The sequence below is a fragment of the Egretta garzetta genome, unplaced genomic scaffold (assembly GCF_000687185.1).
Source record: "Egretta garzetta isolate BGI_Z169 unplaced genomic scaffold, ASM68718v1 scaffold243, whole genome shotgun sequence".
In the NCBI taxonomy this organism is placed as follows: domain Eukaryota; kingdom Metazoa; phylum Chordata; class Aves; order Pelecaniformes; family Ardeidae; genus Egretta; species Egretta garzetta.
This window is the reverse complement of record NW_009259041.1, coordinates 327,863-348,075: the sequence shown is the minus strand read 5'-3', so window position 1 is coordinate 348,075 and position 20,213 is coordinate 327,863. Positions and strand designations below refer to the sequence as shown.

Sequence of the window (20,213 nt, the reverse complement as noted above, 5' to 3'; positions counted from 1 at the left end):
CTTCTTCATTCTTCGCCTCGGGTTTGCCACAGACATTGCAAATATTTCTGCTGCCATGGCTCCCCATTTGCAGCAGAACAGCAAAATCTGCTTCACAGAGCAGCTTTGCTAGAACCGGTATCAGTAAAAACAAGCTGCCGTTGGAACCACCACCTCCTACCGGTTCTCCATGGTGCCACGGGCACCAATGTCCCTCAGCACACCAGCAGCTGCTCAGGCTCACGAGCATACGGCCCTGGACCTCACCCTGGGGTCTGGGCGTGCTGCTCTCCACTCCTCACGGAGCCCAACCCCTTGCCTCTGGGGTACTTCACCATCTTCCCTAATGCCACAAGTCCCTCCCAGTGCAAAATTGTCCCAGCCACCATATGGAAGGAGTTGAGCACCAGACAAAGACCCACTGACTGCTCCGCTCAGCGGGTCCAACTCACAACTGAACGCTTCTTTTGCCCTAGAAGAACAGTCAGCCAGGACAGTCCATATCCCAGACCCTTTGCAAATGGTTCTCACCTCCATCTGTTGCATATTCTACAGTTCCACTGTGTCAAGTACAACTATCATACGCTGTGACGCAGGCTCCCATTTCAGATTGCAGGTGCCATAATTAAAACAGAGCACATTATTTTTCTGGTAGGATGCCCACCATCAGCTCAGGCTGCAATCAAAATAGTTATTGCAGCTGGCAATCCAACAGCCTTTAAAACATAAATGCTAGAGAAGTGTCTCAGAACATCTAATGAAAACGCATTGGATTGCATCGTTTAACCCAGCATTAAATTACACTACACCATACTTCAGTGATTTTTTTCCTGCATGTAATTTAAAGGCACCTATTAAGGAAAATTTCCCATCAAATGAACCACTCTCTTCACCATATACAGTTTAAATGACATGGTTCTGTAAGTGGTAGTCCGACACCCCTGCGCTATCCCAGGACAACAGTCAAGCTCAGCCAGGTGTTAAGGCTCTGTGTTGAGGAAACAACAGCTCAGAAAGCTGCCCTTTGGAGCAGCCTTTGGAAAACAGTCTGGAATGAGCAGGCAAGTCCTCCTTCACACTGTGCGCCCAGCTAACAAGGCAGCAGTCAACCTGAAATCATTTGAAAGGTGCATTCATGGAGTATCCAACTAATCCATTATCAGCTGGGGCCAACAGGAAGAGCCCGACAACTTCCAATTGACTTTAAATCAAGTTTTATCTGCCCTGTTCAGCCAGACAGCCGGCTCACGTGCACACAGCATTGAGGAAACTCGCTGGCTTCAGCAACAGGCTAAACATGTGCCATCTTTCCTCTGAAAAAAATGAGTATGAGTGACATTAATTAACATTTGCAACTTCATCCAGATGAAAAGGATGTCTACGCAGTGTACTCCAGCTGCTGCAGGGAGAACACCTTCAGAAATACGTATGCGAATATGTTTAGGAGTTAAAGTCTTCGGGGAAGCTGGAAACGCAGCCATGTGCAAAGCCAGTGGTCACTCACAGATGTCCTCCTCAAGGCTGCCTCATGGAACGTATGTCAAGAATAAAAGAACAAATGCAAGAGATCAGGGAATTTATCCACAGCAATCCATCCCATCTCAGATCTCATTTCAGGCCACAGATTTTTTTCTTTAGACACAGTTGCTGGTGGGTGTACAGTAAAGTAAGTAGGGATGGGAAGGGTAAAGTACAGGGGGGAAAAAAACATCTTGTCATTCCTACTAATATCTTAGTTTTAGAAGTCATCTTTCATCCTGAAGGAGTTTAATGTCTCCTCCAAATCATGGGCCAAACCCCAAGAGAATTACTGTGCATTTCAAATACTACTTTACAAAGCTGGCAAAAAAGCAAAGCATAGATGCCCTAGGCACACGGACTTCAAGATGTGCAGTAGAACTGAAGCTGACAGGTCTGTCTTTCTCACATATCATTGTCTGCAAGATTCGGCGCTAGCCCTGTCTCCGGGAGGGCTTTCCATGCCACCACTGCGCTGTCTGGCCAGTAGCCTCCTCCCGGCCACCCAGTACTTCCCCGCCCGGCTCATCCCCTGCCGTGTACCACAGGCTGCTGCCGCCTCAGCCTCTTCCACGCATCTGATCCCTTCTATTTTCAGCCAGAGCTGTGCAGATCTTTTCCTCTATCTTCAATAAACGTGGATGAAAGACGCACACCTGAGGAGGCAGCTGACTCTCCGCTAGCATTTCCTCAGGCTTGGCTGCTTCAGAGTTTTTTCCCCAGTGGTTGGTAGTTTTTCTCCCTTCCTCTCTGTATTACGTTATTAAAGAAACAAGCAATTACAATGAGATGTTAGCTTGAATTTTTTTTTTAAACCGTATTGACAGAATAACCGGTACCATAAATGTTCTCATTAATCATCAATAAAACAAGCAGAGCATAATCTGAGAACACCTCCAGCTCGTGCATACTGCAGACATTTAAAAGCCAGTTCTGTCTGCAAGGCAGAACTCACTGGTGTTACTTAGACAGTTGTCCTTTAATTTTGGTCCCTGTAAGGCTGAAATGATGCTCTGGACCAAAAAAAAAAATCTCAGCCAGCTTGAAAGGATACTGTAATAACACAAGAAAAACAGCATCCGTTCATATTTGGATTTATTCAACTTGTTGGAATGATTTATGCTCCAAACCAAGCTGCTTTTATTTAAGTCAAACTACACACAGATCCTGAACAAATATCTTCAGACACGTTGCAAGCAGCAGTAACTCCTTGTGTATTCTCTGTTCATATTTCACCAAGCAACTCCAAGCTACTCTGCTGCCAACCGACACCACATGGCCCATTTTATTCCATTCTACTGTCCAACCATCCCCCCCTGCCCAGCTGGTTGATAATTAAATTGCTTCCAAAATAATATAATCCATTGGCTCTGACATACATTACTATATATATTCTTACCAAGACAGTCACAAGTAGGAAAAAAAGCTTTCTCTGTCCCATAAACTCGCTCAGGATGACACACACTACACCTGCACTTGTGTCAGAAAGTTAATCAAGCACTTTGCAAACAGCTCCCAATCTAATCTCGTACAATCTAAACCCCACGTCCCAGCATAATTTAGGAATCAACTGCACTTTCTCCCCTTCTCCAAGCCCAGTATAATTCCTCAAGCCACCAGAGTCCTTCGCTTGCCTCTGACACTGACCAAGGCTTCATTAAGGAACACAGTCTGTAGGGACAGCCACAGGGCTCGCATTCCAGCCTGGATGCATTTCTTCACTCATTTAAAATGGGGTTTGGGTCAATTCCCACTAGAAAAGTGCTATTTATAGAGCCTAAAGCCAGCACAGCCATCTCAAATATATGAGGCCTTCACGGCTCAAGCTGGGAACAGGTACTAAGCATTAAATTTCAATAAATTTAATTTTCCCCACAATGCGATAGAGTAGGAAGACCATGGACTTGGATTCACTTTATTATTTTTATCACGTCCCTTCCAAGCTCATTTTTCCTGCAGTTTCTCAGGTGGCAGCGAGATGCAAGCAGATCTCTGACAAACTTTGGCATCTACATTCTCCGTCTTGTTATTACAAACCAAAAAAAGAAAAACAGAAACTCACAGGGAAGTTCACCAAACTTTAGTAACCTCTCAGCAAATCTGAGCTGGTATTCCGAATAAACAAAGACAAGCTTGGATATAAACCAAGTAAGGCTCAGCAGTGTCAATTCAAAACTTGGCAGTTTTAGGTTATTTCTAGCTTTCTTAAAAAAAAAAAAAAAAAATGGGTATCAGGGGTGTGAAATCTAGTCAGTAGGAAAAATAAGTTCTCGGAACCCCCTGCAAATCAGACAAGGCTTATCACTAAGTGCAATGTGACCGGAGAGCAACCAGAAAGCATTTCCATGCCGAGGTGTCACGAATACCCCGATAGTCACACCAGCCCTTTGGTAACGTGAATTCTTCCGCTGCACGCTGTGCAAAACCAGCGTCCTACAGCCTAAAGAACTTTAAATGTAAGCAGACACGAACGTTCACAACAGCTTTAAATGCAAGAACTCCCTGGTAATGGGCGATAGGACGAGGGGAAATGGTCTGAAGTTGTGCCAGGGCAGGGTTAGGTTGGACATTGGGGAAAATTTCTTCACAGAAAGGGTTGTCAGGCTCTGGAAGGGGCTGCCCAGGGAAGGGGTCGAGTCCTCATCCCTGGGGGGATTTAAAAGCTGGGCAGACGTGGTGCTGAGGGCCAGGCTTTAGTAGTGGGATGGCAGGGGTAGGGGAACAGTTCGGCTTGGTGATCTTAAAGGGCTTTTCCAACCCAAATGATTCTGTGATTCTATGAAAGGCAGAGTAAACACAAAAGTTCTCAGGCCAGCAGCATTCTGAACAGAAACACTCCTTTCTAACTCATTCGAGCTTATTCAGCTGGGAGGCAGCTTTTGAAACCACAGCGCTGGAAGTCACAAGTCCATGGCTCTGCTCCCAGGTACGTCGCTCGCCTGCTACAAGTTTTTAGGCTAAAACAGCTAAAGCTGTACAACTGCAAAGAGCCGAAGCTGACACGCAAAGCGAACGCAGGTCTCAGCTGCCAAGGCTGTGCATCCCTTTTACTCTTTATGCATACAAAATCAGGGTTTGAATTAGACTTTCATCATCAGTACTGAGAGAATCTTTACTTCCCCCCCCAAGGGAACATTCAGCCGCAGCGTCATGCAAGCACTGTTCTGCCTACGTGGTCCCAGGACAGCCAGCTTGGCTCCATCAGGGGGTTTTCCACACAAACTACAGTCTCACTTCCCACCACAATGCAGGGATTTTAAGATTTTAATTTACAACAACACATAATAAATAAAATAGAATTTATTGGCAACAGACGAGAAAGAAACAGTAGAACTTCGCTTTCTATAAAGCTAAGAGTCAAAGAGCAGCACCCAAATGGAACAAAACCAATACAAGTTGTCCTCTGTAGCCAGAGCAGTCCAAAACAAGCAGGTTAATAAGAAATTTGATTTATAGAAGATGTGTGGTATGATAAAAAAATTAAACAAATCCCATCGTTCCTGCCAATGAAGATTTATCCAAAAAGACTGTAATATTGATTCAAGTCCTATCTAATTCTCTATCCACTTGCACCTTGTGTGAATGCTGAATGTCGAGCAGGAACGAGATAGAGATGTTGCAAACTGCTGATGTTTAGCAGGGGAGCCCAGTAACGCACGGCGCACGAGGTGAAAAGCCCTGGGTTCCAACCCAGCAGGATCAGAGCTCCTGCTTGTCCCGGTGCTAGCCACTGCTTTCTGCTCCCATACTCCCCCCTCACCACATAAACCAGGAACAACTTCAGTGAGGACCTAATTTCAATAGCTAAAAAATAAAAAATATTATATAAAAATGCTAGAACAACAGCATTTCACACTTCCATTTACACATGGATCAGTGACAACATAAGCTACCGAACAGTTCAAATGAAAATATTTATCTCCTTCCTAAACCTTTTATTCCACTATAGCAGCTCTAATCAGCTGTAAGCCTAAATATAAAAATCGCTAAAGAAGTAAGGACAATTACTGCATCTTTGGACAGCAGAAGCCTTTATGTTTTCCAAACAGCTACAAAATTGCAAACAGACAATTACATTCTTTATTAAGAAAAAGGACCAGATGTCAGCAGTTGCTCTCGCAGCACACCAAAATCCAATTCTGAACAGCCTAAAAGGAGCCGGGCCACCCTCTGCCGCCCAACAGGAGCGTAATGAATTGGAGTCAATGGGCACTGAAGATTTGTCAATTTTCTATTTGAGACTGCAAGTAATAGCGCTCCACAATGTCATTGTATCTGCAACGATCTAGGAAGGCTGTATCATCTCCTGTAGGCTTCCATTAATTTTGATAAAAGGGGAATATACACTGTGTAAAGAGGTGCTTTGCCTGAGAAACTCTCAAGGTCAGACCTTATGGATATAAAAACTTCTTGACCTAAAGATTCACTGCATTCCAAAGGTAACATGAGAGCACACACATTTTTCCTTCCTTCAGGAAAATAGATTTTAAGAGGCATGGCTGTGAACTTCGTTCTGTTTGCTACTTGGATTCTCCTTCCCTGCCCCCCAGCATCCAGACCCTCCCACTGGAGGCTTTGAAGCATTTGGCAAATTTAACTTGCAAAAATAAAACAGTATGGCATTTTGCAGGTGGGAAAACTTGAAACAAGCCATTTGCCCAATGCCACCGAGCAGAGCAGCTGCCGGGCTCAGAACAAGGCTCAGCCACGCACCCGACATCTGCTCCTGGGAGGGATCACCAGCGCGTCCCAGCGCTGCTTCCATCGCCGCCTCTGCACGTCCGTCGCTTTGCGGTGCTGCTCTCAGCATCCTCTTCATGGGAGACTGACACTAATGATCGGTGAGGAAAGTGGCCATCTTGCTGCTAACTGATGTCAATAGCTATTGACTAAAAGTGAAATTATTTTTGGAGACCCAATTCTGTACTAATAAAGTCAAGAGACTTTTTGTTCTTACGCAAGCAGGATCAGACTGTAGTCACCCTCTCACCATGCAGTTCTGCAGTAGCCCAGTAATTGAACTTGGGTTGCCCAGTTGCTAATAGCTAACGGCTAGTAACTCACTGTGCTGCCGAAGGCGGCTCACTGACCTGCCCCGTGCTGCTTTCTCCCTTCTGTGACAATACAGTAGACCTGTTCCTTCTCAAAGCACTGTAATTTAAAAATGAGAAGCACTGTGGCAAGGGCTATAGGTTAGTTCAATTTCTCTCCCTCCACTACTAAAAAAAAAATAAAATAAAATATCTAATCTCTCTTGCTCTAACCCCAAAAGCTCACGCCCTGGTTTTGTAAATTGCCACTCCTGCTAACTAAAAGAATAAAAGCAGCTCTGTCCAAAATAAATGAGATGACTAAACATATCTGTGACTGTATCGCTTTAAACACCACATACATACGTGCACAAAAAGATGATAAACTTGCTCTGTATAGAACGGTTATTAGCAGCGCACCAGCAGCTATTGTCTTACAGCGCCTTATCATCAGCCATCGTTGATAAGGGAAAGGAGCAAGCCCCCAAAAGCCGTTGGGAGATCTCGCCAGGCAGATGTGATTTACCTGGAGCGCCGCAGCTGTGGGCACTGCAGGGTCTACAGGGATCCCACATCAGATCCCATCCCGATTTCACAGTACGCCTCTTGTCTAAAAGGCTTGCAGTCACTGGATTCACAGTGCACCTGAAGTAAAAGCAACCATCAGCTAGAGGGATCTAGAGAAACATGTATGATCCTGGGCTTCGGCAACTATTTTGTATTACCAAAAGCAAAGCCCTGTGCTGTCAGACAACGCAGATAAACTGCGAGAGGAAAAGCTGAGGAGGGAAGCGTGGTGCCTTATGCAAGAGGAGGTAAACGGCAGAGCCCGATAAAACGCCCGTCTGCTGCCTCAGTGCACAGCGCATCGGACTCCGCTGACCAGCAAAGATCGGCAGCACCTACAGCAGGGCCTTTCATGGGCATTTCCCCTCCCTTCCCACCCAAAGCTCAACGTAAAGGAACAGGAGCCTTCCATGAGTTGCATCAACTTGGGCATGGAAGACTAAGGACACGACGATCCTCCCCGGAATTTCCACATACCACCGAAATTCACCCGTTAAAACCTACCTCAATTACTAATGGAATCCAGTGCTCACAGATCTATCAAAAGCAGACTGTTCCAGCGCAGAGTCTTAATTAAAATCTATTAGATGTTGTGCAATTATAGAAAATCTTTCTACACTTAATACGCTTAGCATACCTTAATAAGGAGCAAGAGTCATTGTCAAGGTTTGCTAGTAGATTCTACCTATAACATGGTTAACCTGTAGTTTAGAGGGAAAACAAAAACCATTTTGAAAATAAAATATTATTTGAGTAACAGCAACACCTTAAGGCCCAACAACCACCAACCCCCTGGACCCCATACCCAGAAAAAATTCTGTAGTCCAACAAAATGCAGGACAACCACCAGTCAGGGAACCACTTCCCCAACCAGTATTCGTCACCACGAATAAGAGGTTCCAATTTTCAACAAGATCCTATTTTGCCAGATACGGTGCAGGCCAGAAGCGACGGCAGGCCTTGCTGCAGACAAGCTGTGTTCGTACAGGATGGGCACTGTCACGAGAGAGCAGACCCCTTCACCCCGAAACCAGGACCAAAGCTACCCCATCACCTTACCCCCCCATCTGCCCGAGGGGCTGCAGACAGGTCCGTCAGGCCCCCTCCCAAACCTGCTGCATTCAGCACGGAGGCAGGGAAAAAGCTCCCACCCCGATTTAATCATCAGCTTTTATCACTTATCCTGATGCACACTCTCCTAATAAATACGGAAAAATCACGTACAGCCTCTGGGAACTGAACAGCCCTAGATGCAGTTGCATTAACTCCATTAGCTTTCCTGGACTTTCAGATGTAGTTCCAGCAATTATCTCAGAGACAAAGTTTAAATATTCAGCACTTCCTCAGAACAAAGCAACAGGGCCACTGGCAAAAGGCCCTCATGCCACTGGAGCAGCTCAAACAAGTGGCTTCTCAGGGGAAAGCAAGTGTATTTTATTCTACAAAGCAGAGAACATAAATTTAAGTGGGGGTTTTTTTGTTGTGGTTTTTTTTTTTCCCATGGAGTTAATGTGAAGTGACAGAAGACTGCTAAGGGGAAAAGGGAGGTAGGATTCTGAAGTTCACTAAAGATGACAAAAGGATTTAGCTGGCCCTCCATTTTATTTATCTTTATCCTTAGTAAAAAGAACTGTAGTCACCTTGGAGATAGGAGGTAGCTACACAGGAATATGTCACAGAACCAAAGGTGACTCAACACAAAATCCTAATATAACTTCTGCGTATTATCAGATGGCAAATGCTATTTCTCCAGGAACTTCTTTATCAGCACCGAACCCCAGCAAATCCAGTACCCGTGAAGCCAGAAGCCCGGAATGTTATTTTAACCCAGGTTTGCATCTCTGCAGGCGAGAGCATATGGCACATGGGGGGAATTCTCTCCTTCGCTGTTCCCTTTGTCTCCTCCTCTCCTCCTCCCTTCCATTCTTTTTAAGATCAAAAGCTTTGTTCTCTTGATTGGTAATTAAGTACAAGTCACCCAGTCCAATTTTTCAAAGAGTAATTAAAAGGTTATCAAGGAGAAACAGGCAAGATACAGGTATTCCTGTTGTAGCTGTAAATAGGTCACCCCTGTAGATAATTCAATGCTTATCACGAGTATCACATAATTTTAAGTTCAAACAAAATACTTAATCTTTCAGTCAATTAAATATGGCCAAAGAGATCACAGGATTTTTAACTGCTTATACAGCATATTGATGGCAATCCTCCTCTCACCTCCGCAGTCATTTGTCGGGGCAGAAGGATGAGTGCCTCTAATAAGCAACAGCAACTTCAGCAGAAGACGCTGCGCATCACGGCGAGACGGGAGCTAGAAGGTAAGCTCTTCACAGTGCCGCTGAGCTGAAGGCAGTATAGATTTCTTCTTTAAGCACAAAGCTATTGAACTAATGATTTGCAAACATTTTCTCTAACCCTACACACTCCGTAGACATCAGGATGGGAAAGTTCCTCACAGCTGTGTAAATCTACACCCCCTAGTAACTTCTGTGGAAACACAAACTGCACTACTGCGGGTCTAGCTATAATAAAGACTTATTTCTCTTGATACACTGGCTCAAACATTTTCTCAGCCACATAAGTTCAGTATCATTGACACATTTCCTTTGAACAGGAAAGGCAGACCAGCAGACAACGCAATTACGTACCCACATCATGTGGGATGGAAAGCCCACGGGCTGTAGGATCATAACAGTTACTGCAGCATTGCTTTTGCACATACACAAGTGAGCAGTCTCTCCTGGTAAAAACGATCACAGACTCTGTCCCTGGGGCCTTCCAAAGGGGTTTTAAACATCTTTGGAGGCAAAAAACCCCCAAAACTTATCTTCTAAATTGACCAGTCCTTCAGGAAAACAGCATTAGGTAGTGAAATGACTGACTTACCAGATATATTTTAAATATATTTTCCCTGGATCTGAGCGCAAGCCTGAAACTTCAAATAAGGAAATGAGCAACTAATTTAAGATTCTCACATTAAAAGCGTCCTGCGAGTTATCAGCAGCAGATGAAAAAGCTTGAGGATGTCATGTGGTTTCCTTGTTAACTACTGTCTGGTTATGTCACATAACAACAGTCTGGCAAAAAGGTGCAAAGAGTCTCCCAAATCCCATCGCAAAGTTAGATCCATAAATAACTCCAAATATTCGCATTTTAGTCAGGTCTCTCTGCTGAGCTTCTAAGCCCGGCGCGGTGGGAAGCCAATCAGGAAGGTGACCTGATTGGCGCCTCCTCGTAACAATGGCACAATCAGCGAGGCACACGGGGGACTCGCAGACTGTTCGTGAGCAACCGCAGCTTTCGGCGCGGGCCTCCATGCGCATCCCTCCGCTCCCACTGGCGGTTCGGAAGAGTTAGGAACTTGAAGGGTGAGCATTTGGGAGAGTTTGGTCTGGCGTAACGAGCACAAACGCTGCTCAAGAGAAGGGAAAGCCACATACAGGCACCAAGGGGAAGTTACAAATCTCACGTGAACTCGTGAAAACGTGTAACTCTCAGGTCAAGGGAGAGACAGATCTGCAGCCATCGCTGTTCTTGGGTTTCAAAGAAGGTTCTGTTACAGCGGTCCCTGCTGATAGCCAGCGTGCTGGGAAAAAACGAATTATTTGAGAGAAGCTGAAGGGGCAAGAACTCAGAAGCAAGCTCTGATTTTAGCAAACAAAGCAAAGTCATGGCACTGAAAGATGACAACAGCCCTAGATGTCTAAATTAAGACACTGAAACGCGTTTAATATTCACATACTCATCACAAGCGCACAACGCAAATTCCCTAATATACAGTAAAGCAGTTTATTAGCAAATGTCTCATTGGATTAGGTCTGCTGTTATTCTATTAGGGAACTTTCACACCACATTAAATTGCAAGACAACAGGGTGTTTGCCAGCACACAAAGAACACAATTATTAACCCCTTCTCCGAAACCCACATAGACATGACACTGACACACATCAGGCCAAGGAAGCTCTTAGGAATGTATGGCTTAAATGGAACAGCAGGGTACTGAGACAACAAACCGTTCTCTATCCCTCACAAGAAAACGTCATCAACAGCAAGGCCATTCCCTTCTCCCAGTCAAGCAGGCACCACCTACTGAAACAGTGACGCTCACCAGCATAAGCTCAAGAGTGGGAGAAGCAAAGAGATACAGTTCCTCTCTGTTCAGCGTTTCGTTGATCAGCCTTGAACACACTGAACACATCAGTTACCACCACCTCTACGCAAGCATGCTTTTTTCCCCCCACTTCTTTTACACTTGCTTACAGCTTATTTTGGCCTGCCTCCTGGTAGCGTGAGCTTTGATGAATGACGCATGGTCATCCATCTTTGAGCGCTGCACTTCGATGATGAATTGAGTACATTTGGAAAGCAGTCTGAGAAAAAACAAAATTGATAGCCACAGGGAAAAAAAAAAAAGAAAGAGAAAAAAAAACCCAATGCTGGGGAACAGCTACCGAGTTTAATGAGGTGAGATTGATGTACAAAAAAAAAAAATGTGATGAACAAAGAAGTGAGACACCAAACAGCAGAGAGGAGCAAGTTCCAGGTTTTGAAGTCACTAGTCACGTCCAGGGGAAGAATGCAAGCGTCCATCATGCAAGAGTCCAGATCTCATTTACTTCTGTAAGCCCTCTGTAAGTGCTTTCAGACCTCTAGAAAGCCTCCTCAGTGTCTTTTTTACTTCCATTTATTTCACTGTCCTCCACTGTACTAAATACACACCATTTCCTGAACACCTCGTCTCCTCATTAGAGATGAAACGTTCTCACATTGCTTTGTGCTCCTGGTTTCATCCCACAACTTACACTTACCTACCCAAGTTGCACGTGAAGTTCACCGGTGATGCAGAGGGAGGACCTTATCTGTCTCCTCACCTTCCTCCTGCACAGGGCTACAAATTAGCAGGACAGTACCCAAGCTCTATCCCAGCGTTTTGTTGTACTGGTCAATGGTAGGAAGATGCCCTTTCCGTTACTTCTACCTATAATCGCATCATGCTTACAAGTAGCTCAGCAATACCAGGATGCAACTTATCTACAGTGTCTTACTAATTTACTCCACCATGACCCTAATTCTGAATTAATTTCATTCATAGATTTTGCTTCTTCAGCGGAACCTCCCACTGACATCTAGAGGGCAAAAGAAAACATCTGGCACTGTCAATGAGCAAAGCAATTTGCCAGGGGGCTTCTCAGGGCAAGAGCAGCATTGCCTACTCACCATACAAAGTTCCCTGAGTGGAATTTTATACCAGATGTAGGCATCCTTTACATAATACCCGAAGCAAAGCACTATGCTACCTTCTGATTAAATGATGAGGTCCCATAATTAAGATGATTCTCAAGCACAGTTGCAAGATGAAGATATGATTTATTTGCATAACTGAAATCATCTGCTTAAGGAGCTGATTTTCACCAGTGCTGCTTTAACTCAGATTTTCCAGTTGGGTTAGACAAGACACTGAGGTCAAAGGATCTGTCCTAAACTACAGTGGTTTGAAGTAAAATTAGTTTCCAGGACTGTCCATGACTATAATACCCTTACCAGGGATTCTAACACTGGATGCTGCCACTGTTTCTATTGCTTTTTGAATGTATTACTGTCAGACTTCAGCTGCAATCAGACACCACATCAGACAACAGCAGTCATGTCACAAGTCACCAAGCTGATTTCATCTATGCCTCAGATCTGGAGGTCTGAGATATTTTGACTCCTTCAAATGCAGAAGCCCAATATGTCATATAACATTTGCTACCACAGCAAGACTTTTTTTTTTTTTCCAGAGTCAGACTCTCATTTAACTTTTTATTAATACCGGGATGGTACCTGAAACTCTCAGAGATTAGAATCCATGGAGAGTCTTCATATTAAACTACATTACTCAATAACTCCTTACCCCTAAAGATCCGACACTTCAGTCAGATATGAGAGAATATCACCCCTGTCCAGCTGGTGAACAGACTGCAGGTTAGGGAATTACCCAAATGCACCCACAAAGCATTTGGCAGAGCTATAAACTGAAACCCATTACCCATCCTCCCACTCAGAGAATCTCTTTTGGATCGAGGGAAGCTCCTCTGCACATTAGCTCTGCTTTCCTCTTGCTCCATTTTCTAATTAACTTCTCCGGATGTCTAGAATGACTCTTGATAAATCATTACTGTCAAGCATTCAGAGAAACATTTCAAACCTTATCAGAGATAAGAAATCAAAACAGCTCTAAGAACTGCTCATGAAGAAGCACTCCCAGTTTATTGCAGCATAAACCTCCAACCTAGATTTAATCCCAGTGGCAGAAATGGGCACGTGTTTATAAACATCACTGTTACGAACAATGTACCTTGTTCTCAGATTCCCCTGCTGAGGCAGTCCATCGTAGATAGATAATACATCAAAATCTTCCTCTAACGCAAAGGACTGGAAAACCAGCTGTATCCTGTTCTGCTCCTCAGCAGTGATTGTCCACGTGCAGTTTGCATAATTTGGATATCCATATGGAAAGCCTGGACTCTGTATTGTCCCGTTTGGGCCCTGCAAAATGTGACTGCAGTTCTGGGCTGGCAAGAGAAAAGACAAAAGTACAAGTCAAACAGTATAGGGTACACGTTTAATATCTTCACCATCAAAACAAATCATACAGGATTCTGTTCACTGAATTTCTTTTCAGTTCATGGTCCCAGGGAACAGATAAAGGTAAAAATCTAAAGCTCCATCTTAGTCCTCCCTGCAAGAACCTGGACCCCAGATACTCATCTCTCGGGCGCTGTTCCCTCTAGCTGCAAACATAACAGGCTAATTACAGCTGGATTACACTGACAGCTGCTGACTGTAACTGGGAAGCAGACGCTTACTTTGACATCCTTTCCCAGCCCACAACAAAGCCCAATACACTCTTCGTTATACACTGCGCGTGAAGGGATTGAACATGTTTCCAGAGGGCCTTGCCATGCCGGGTACCTCAGGCACGAGGGGTTCAGAGGCCATGACAAAACCAGAATAGCAAGGCCACAGCTGACCATCTCTTTTACCCTTAGTTACACTTGAACAAGAGTCAGAAGATCAGGGTTCAGCTGTGCAGACAGAGGCAGACCCCCCGTCACCTTGACAGGCCCAGAACTGTAGCGGCCATAATACCTAATGAGGGACTGAGTCACCACGCGAGTCATCTGTCTGGACCAGACTGCATGAAAACTGAATGGCAAAAGAGCAGAAATTAAAGTTGTTCTGACTCCAGAAAGAGCAGGACACAGTTCAAAGGCTTTAACAAACCAACCCTTCTCAAACAGTTATTTGGAATAAAACCCAAAGAAAAACCCCAAACCCTTGCAACTTCTTAGAACAGTGGTTCTTTTGTCCCCCTTTCAGGTAAACGTTGCTCACTAGCCTGAAACTACCTCCTAGCAGGGGGAAGAGCCGATGGGTTTTATACAGGGCCTTTCCATGCAGACTGACGTAAGGAAGAGGCACGTTCCCACTCGGTCTCTGGTCTGCGCACCCCAAACCGGTGACTGTGCCCCTGCAAAGCAATACGGACTGTGGCCCAGAGCTGCCATCACCAGTAACACTGCAGACCCCTGCTAGACCCGATGGGGGGACACAGGAAAGCTTGTTGGCTAGACACAGCCTTCCCAGGCTGCTTTGTTTTCTCTCCCCTAGTTCTGAAAGGTTTCAGCTCCTCATGCAGGCTCACCACACAGTAAACGTCTTCCCATCAGCATTCCTAAGGAGTTGCTTGTCGAGCTACATCTTCTGAGAACAAAAGCCCAGTCCTGTACCCACCAGCTAAATGCTGAACACCTCCCTCAAAGCCATTTTCCTTCCCCAGAGCAGCACCTGAGAGGGCTCCATCCCAAAGATAAAGTGCCACGATGTACAATTTCTGGATGTATGAGATTTTTTCTCTCTCTGGCGAAGCAGGTACATATGTGTGTTTTGGGAACAGCTTAAATGACAAATTCTCCTTAGGGTTTTCCTCTCTCTTCACTGCTACTTTACCCGAATGTCTATTGAGGCACAAAGAAAAATTCACTCCAAATGGTATAGCTCCTACTGGCTTTACTGGGGTTAACTCCTCCACAGCAAAGCCAAATTCCAGGCAGTTTGCAAGGTTGTGAGACCAAAAGCGGAATTTCACCTTTATCCTATGGCCAGCATCAGGGCTGCTGATCACCACTGCCTGCATTTGCTCTGGCTTTTCTTACTGATGCAGGATTGTTTACCCCTGCTTATGCAGATAACCAAGGCTTTCAAATTGAAATGAATTAATTAGAAATTGCTTCTTTGATTTCCCATTGCTTTTTTTCAAAGGCAGCAATGGCATTTGCACTTTTGAGTGCCAACCAGCTACAGGTAAAGAACTGCAGAGTAGTGCTCATTAAAGCCAATTATAATTAGATTGACCTACTTTGGTGCAAAAATGCTTAGTGGAACTTCGCTCTGCGAGATGAAGTTCACACCTTTATGAATCTAAAACAGTCAATCATATTTACTACCCAGGGAATCTTTTCGTATCATGTTTGTTATATCAGTGAGAGTTAGGACAGCCCCATAATTCACCAGGGACTAAAACCGAGCTAGGTATGCAAATCATTAGCAAGGGCAGACTGAAGTACTTTGCATTTCTATAGCACCTGGCATCTGCCCCTCTCCATGCATTGTGTCAATACATAATATACACAGGAGCGAGATCTACCTCCCTCCTCCGCTTCAGCTCCATTTATTTGTAGAGTTCACCGAAGGGATGCATTAGCTTGGTGCCAGAAGGCTGCGCAGGACTGAGAACGTTACGGTTATCACCTGGTGGTAAAGTCGGGGCTGGGTTGGTTTAATAACTTGAGGACTGCCGAAGATCGACAAGCTTCAGTTCTCTAAAATTCAACCTCATCCTCTTTTCCTCAACCAGACTAGCACTCAATAGGCAGTGGGGGGATACTGAATCTGTCTCTGCTGCGCATTTTTTATTTTAGTCATAAATAAATGTCATCAGAACAATTTAAGGAAATTGGGAAATTAAAGAGGCTGCATCTCTCCATTTCCTGATGGCATAAAAGCTACTGATGTTGCATGAAGTTCAGAAAATAAATTCAAGGTCAGAGAGATGTTGTTCCAAACACTTCCAAGGTCATATGAAAGACAACAAGCTTTAAGATCAATATAAATTTATGCTGTCCTTGCATAATCAGCAGTTAAAACAAACGCATGCCAGAGACATGTACAGAATCTTAAACCTAGCTGAAGAAAAACAAATATATAATGGAAAACCGGGACAGTTTTATGTCATATCAAATCAATCTACTGAAGATATTCTGACCAAGGTGTGCCTTGGACACAGCTAAAAGAAAATTGCTTATTGCAAACAAAAATTAGTTTTCCTAAAGCTGACAATCTGGAAAGCAATATATTCTTCATCAACTGTAATAGTAGGGAACTTCATTTATATTGGCCACTGCTGGAAAAAGTCAGCAGGCACGGGAAAGAGATCCAGGAAGCCCAAGAGAATTTATGCATACTCTATAATTTGCTTTCAGGTTTGAGTTAGTTCAGCTCAGGCTTGACTGACAAAACCTTATCTAAATTCTAAAGTACATGACAAGGAAACACTCAGTTTCTTCTCTGAAGACTTGCAAAAACAATTCTCTTTATCCCTTTGGCCCAGGAGCATGAAGAAGTAGAAAGGTATAAAAGGACGATGCCGGTGTCTGTTCCAGGTGAATTCATATTTGACAGAGGACAACACGTTCTTCCAAAATTCCTGGAGCATTCTCTCCAACCCAGGAGTTTGACACGAGGCACCTCCGTGCACCTTACTCAAGGAATGGGGATGCAGCAGCTTCCTCCATGGATCAGTCAACCACTTGCCTTGCCCTGTATCTCAGCTCTGATGGGGCTCTGCCAGGCGACCACAAGAAACACTGCAGCAGCAGGACAAGCTGTACGCAGGCACCACCTTCCTTACACCCCCTCTAGATTAACCATCAGCCCCCGTATCAGGAATTAGAATCCTTCCCAAATGGTTGTATTTCCCTCTCTCTGTTTGCCACTCTCTGTTCAAAAGCTACCTTTCTCGTTCACCGTTGTAAATATGCAAAGCTAAGGGACCAGGTGTCATTCCCCAGAGGGCTCAGGGTGGCAGTGTAAATATTTATGTAGATATTCCACTTTCTAATACTATTATTCATGGGATTGTACTTTCTGAAGGTGTAACACCAACGTGAAACTCATCAGTGGATATGCATTTGTGGGCACACGTCCTATTTTGTGATGGAGATGACCAGTCTGAGAATGGAGCCAATTCTAACTTGTGCTTTGCCAACGCAACCTGCTATTTTCAATTCTGGAAAGTGGTTTATTATGAGAGTATATCTTTTTAATTAATGCATCAGTGTAATTTTATTGCAGTAGCACTTAAAGTCTCCAGACAAGGACAAAGGCATTCTCATACTTGGCACTGCTCAGTGGGCAGAGCCCTTCTCCAACAGGATTGCAATCTAAGGGGGAAGAAAAAACCACAACCCGAGGAAACCCACACTGGTGGAGGGCTTGGGGCTTTGCACAGAAATATCTCTATCCGAGGGCACGACCATTTCCTCCACAACGGAGCTTAAAAGTCAGCTTTCTCAGTCTTTACTTACAACACCTGGTTTGTGCAAATACCCTGCCTGAGCAACGTAAACAAGCCCAATCAGCTTCACTTCTGGCTCCCATGCACGAGAACAACGATGAAATATTTACTTTGCCATACGCTCATGGAAGAATTGCATTTCTAACAGAAATATGGGCTGCCTGCAGCAGTTTATAATACACAGTTAATCCACTTGCCACAAAACTTAACATGACTGGACATTTAAGCAAAAAGTATCAGCTGAATACAGCTCTGGCTGCCTTTTACTTAAGCGGCAAAGTTGCAAACTCCTCAAGCTTCATTCCAGGTATCGATCAGCCTCTTGCCACAAGGCAGGCAGGAAGAATGTCCTTGTACTCAAACCCCAAGACTTCTTCTGACAGTACAAGCTACATGAGAGGCGATAGGAGCTAGTGGGAGGTTTGTACATCTGACGTTGTTTAGACACACGAGCACGGGACTGTTCTCGTGTCAGTCACTCCAGCTTTAGAGTGGCCTCTGTCTAACGCAGCGCAGCTAGCTGAGTTCTGGGGCAGAACCAGTTCACCCCCCGATGACTACAGCGTAGGCAGCATTAACTGGTTTTCATGTCTTCAGTGTCTCATGACTGGCAGCCACGATGGTCACTGCACACGGACCAAACCAAACCAGGTTACGTACACAAACTCAATCATTCCAGCACATTCATAGCAACAGAATTCTGGTGTTCCCTTCAAATAAGCAACACACACGCAGGAGTGAGCTGTCCTGGCTGCTGTACCCGTCGAGCCCCTGGCTGGGACTGGGCTTCATCACTTGATGTAGAATTCCAGCAGCTCTGCAGACTCACATAAACTTGTACATTCAAATTCTGTCACTACAAACCTTCATCAAGTTGTCAAGCTAAATAACAAACAAAGGCATTGCCTGACATTACAAGTGCAAAGGAAATGGGTACAAAACATCATCTTCCACCTACTTTCGATGCCTCAAACCTACCAGGCCAGATCCATGGTGGTGTAAATCAAGGAAGTATTTTAACTATGTTGATTTACACCGTATTAGTATCTGAGGAAGCAATACTTTAGAGAGGGAAACAGAATTTATTTCTGAAGTGCTTCCGAAAATGTAAGTTGATGCACTTTGTTTCTCAGCAGAAATCTAATTTAGCAAACACCGATGTATGGTCACTGCACAATTCAAAAGGAACAAATACCAAATCATATACACTGACTTGCTCTCAGCAGTATCATCTGTTGGTGATACATGGCTGTCTTCTCCTTAATGCAGTAGTTTTTGGTATTGTCATTTTCTTTAGTTATTGTTACATAGGCACAAGTGTTTCTATTTTGTGCTGTTCTAGCCCATCCAGTGAAAAAGATGAACATAAAAAAACTCTCCCCAAGAAAGCCGAAATCCATATCCTGCAGACACACGAACACATTCCATCCTGGCCTAAAATACAAGGGGCAAATCCTGCTCATACATCAGCAACTTCTCAATTTTTTTCCTATTTACATTACTGTCCAGAGTATAAAGTTCTTCAAACCAGGACACTAGATCCCAGCTCAGAAACAGCACTCAAATGCTGACGTAGGTCTTCAGCATCCCCTGGGAGCACATCTGGAGGCTGTGGTGAGTGGGGTAGAGCCCGAGGATGGAGACGCGCAGTTAAACCAGCCAAACTTGGTGCAGAAGCACGCCAGCTTTCTTTGTGGGACAGCACCTGTGAAGCCACCCAGGACTCATGCAGCTTCGCACACAGCTGGGTACATGCCCCAGGACAGGATCAACACCCCGGGTGCCCACTGAGCGCTCCCCTTCACACGAAGGCACAGAAGCCCTGTTCTGAAGAGGCCTCAGAACAGGGGGTGTCAGGAGCGGGTAGCGAGATGTTCCCGGCCAGCATCTTCACACAGGTCTTTTCACAACCTTCTCCCCAAGAAGAACATACTAAAAACTCACCCCTGTATTGAACAGCTTATCTTTAAGAAATCCAATTTTTTTAAAATGTTGTTTGATCTGCCATCTAAATAGGGAAAATATTCCTTTTCCCAGTGTTTATTGTTTTGAATCATTTTTCAGCAACTAATTATGCTTCCTGACACAGCAGCCTTCTAAATCATTACAGACGATCACAAATAAGTAGTTTACCCATAGCCTAGCTTTGACTCTTTTGCTCACACAATTTAAGTGAACAAATAGGGAAAGTACCTTCACACTTCATAAATCTAAGCCTTGTTTCCTTAAGTATTCACCTTTTCACAGTTTTAACTTAACCTACAGTCTTATATCAAAGCCTTCTGGGTAATAAATAATGCAGAGACATTCCATTAACTATAACTTTTAATCAAAAGCCAGAGGATCCAAGAACATCATCAAGGGGATGATTTACATCTCAGATAGCCAGTGCCTTTTTCTCTCTGAACACATGGAGTGATAAACTGAAGAATGCAAGGGCAAAGAACATGCATTTTATCTGAATCCAGCTCATGCCACTACTGCCAAGTCCAGAAAGAAT

The 20,213-nt window shown here is 44.4% G+C and overlaps 1 protein-coding gene across 1 annotated transcript in view; it reads right to left on the bottom strand.

Moving 5' to 3' along the window:
* CSMD2 (CUB and Sushi multiple domains 2) overlaps positions 1 to 20,213 on the bottom strand; it is a 328,671-nt gene that overhangs the window by 286,243 nt on the left and 22,215 nt on the right. Inside the window, 1 exon segment of the mRNA XM_009634976.2 lies at positions 13,433 to 13,649. Coding sequence (XP_009633271.2) covers positions 13,433 to 13,649 — 217 coding nt within the window.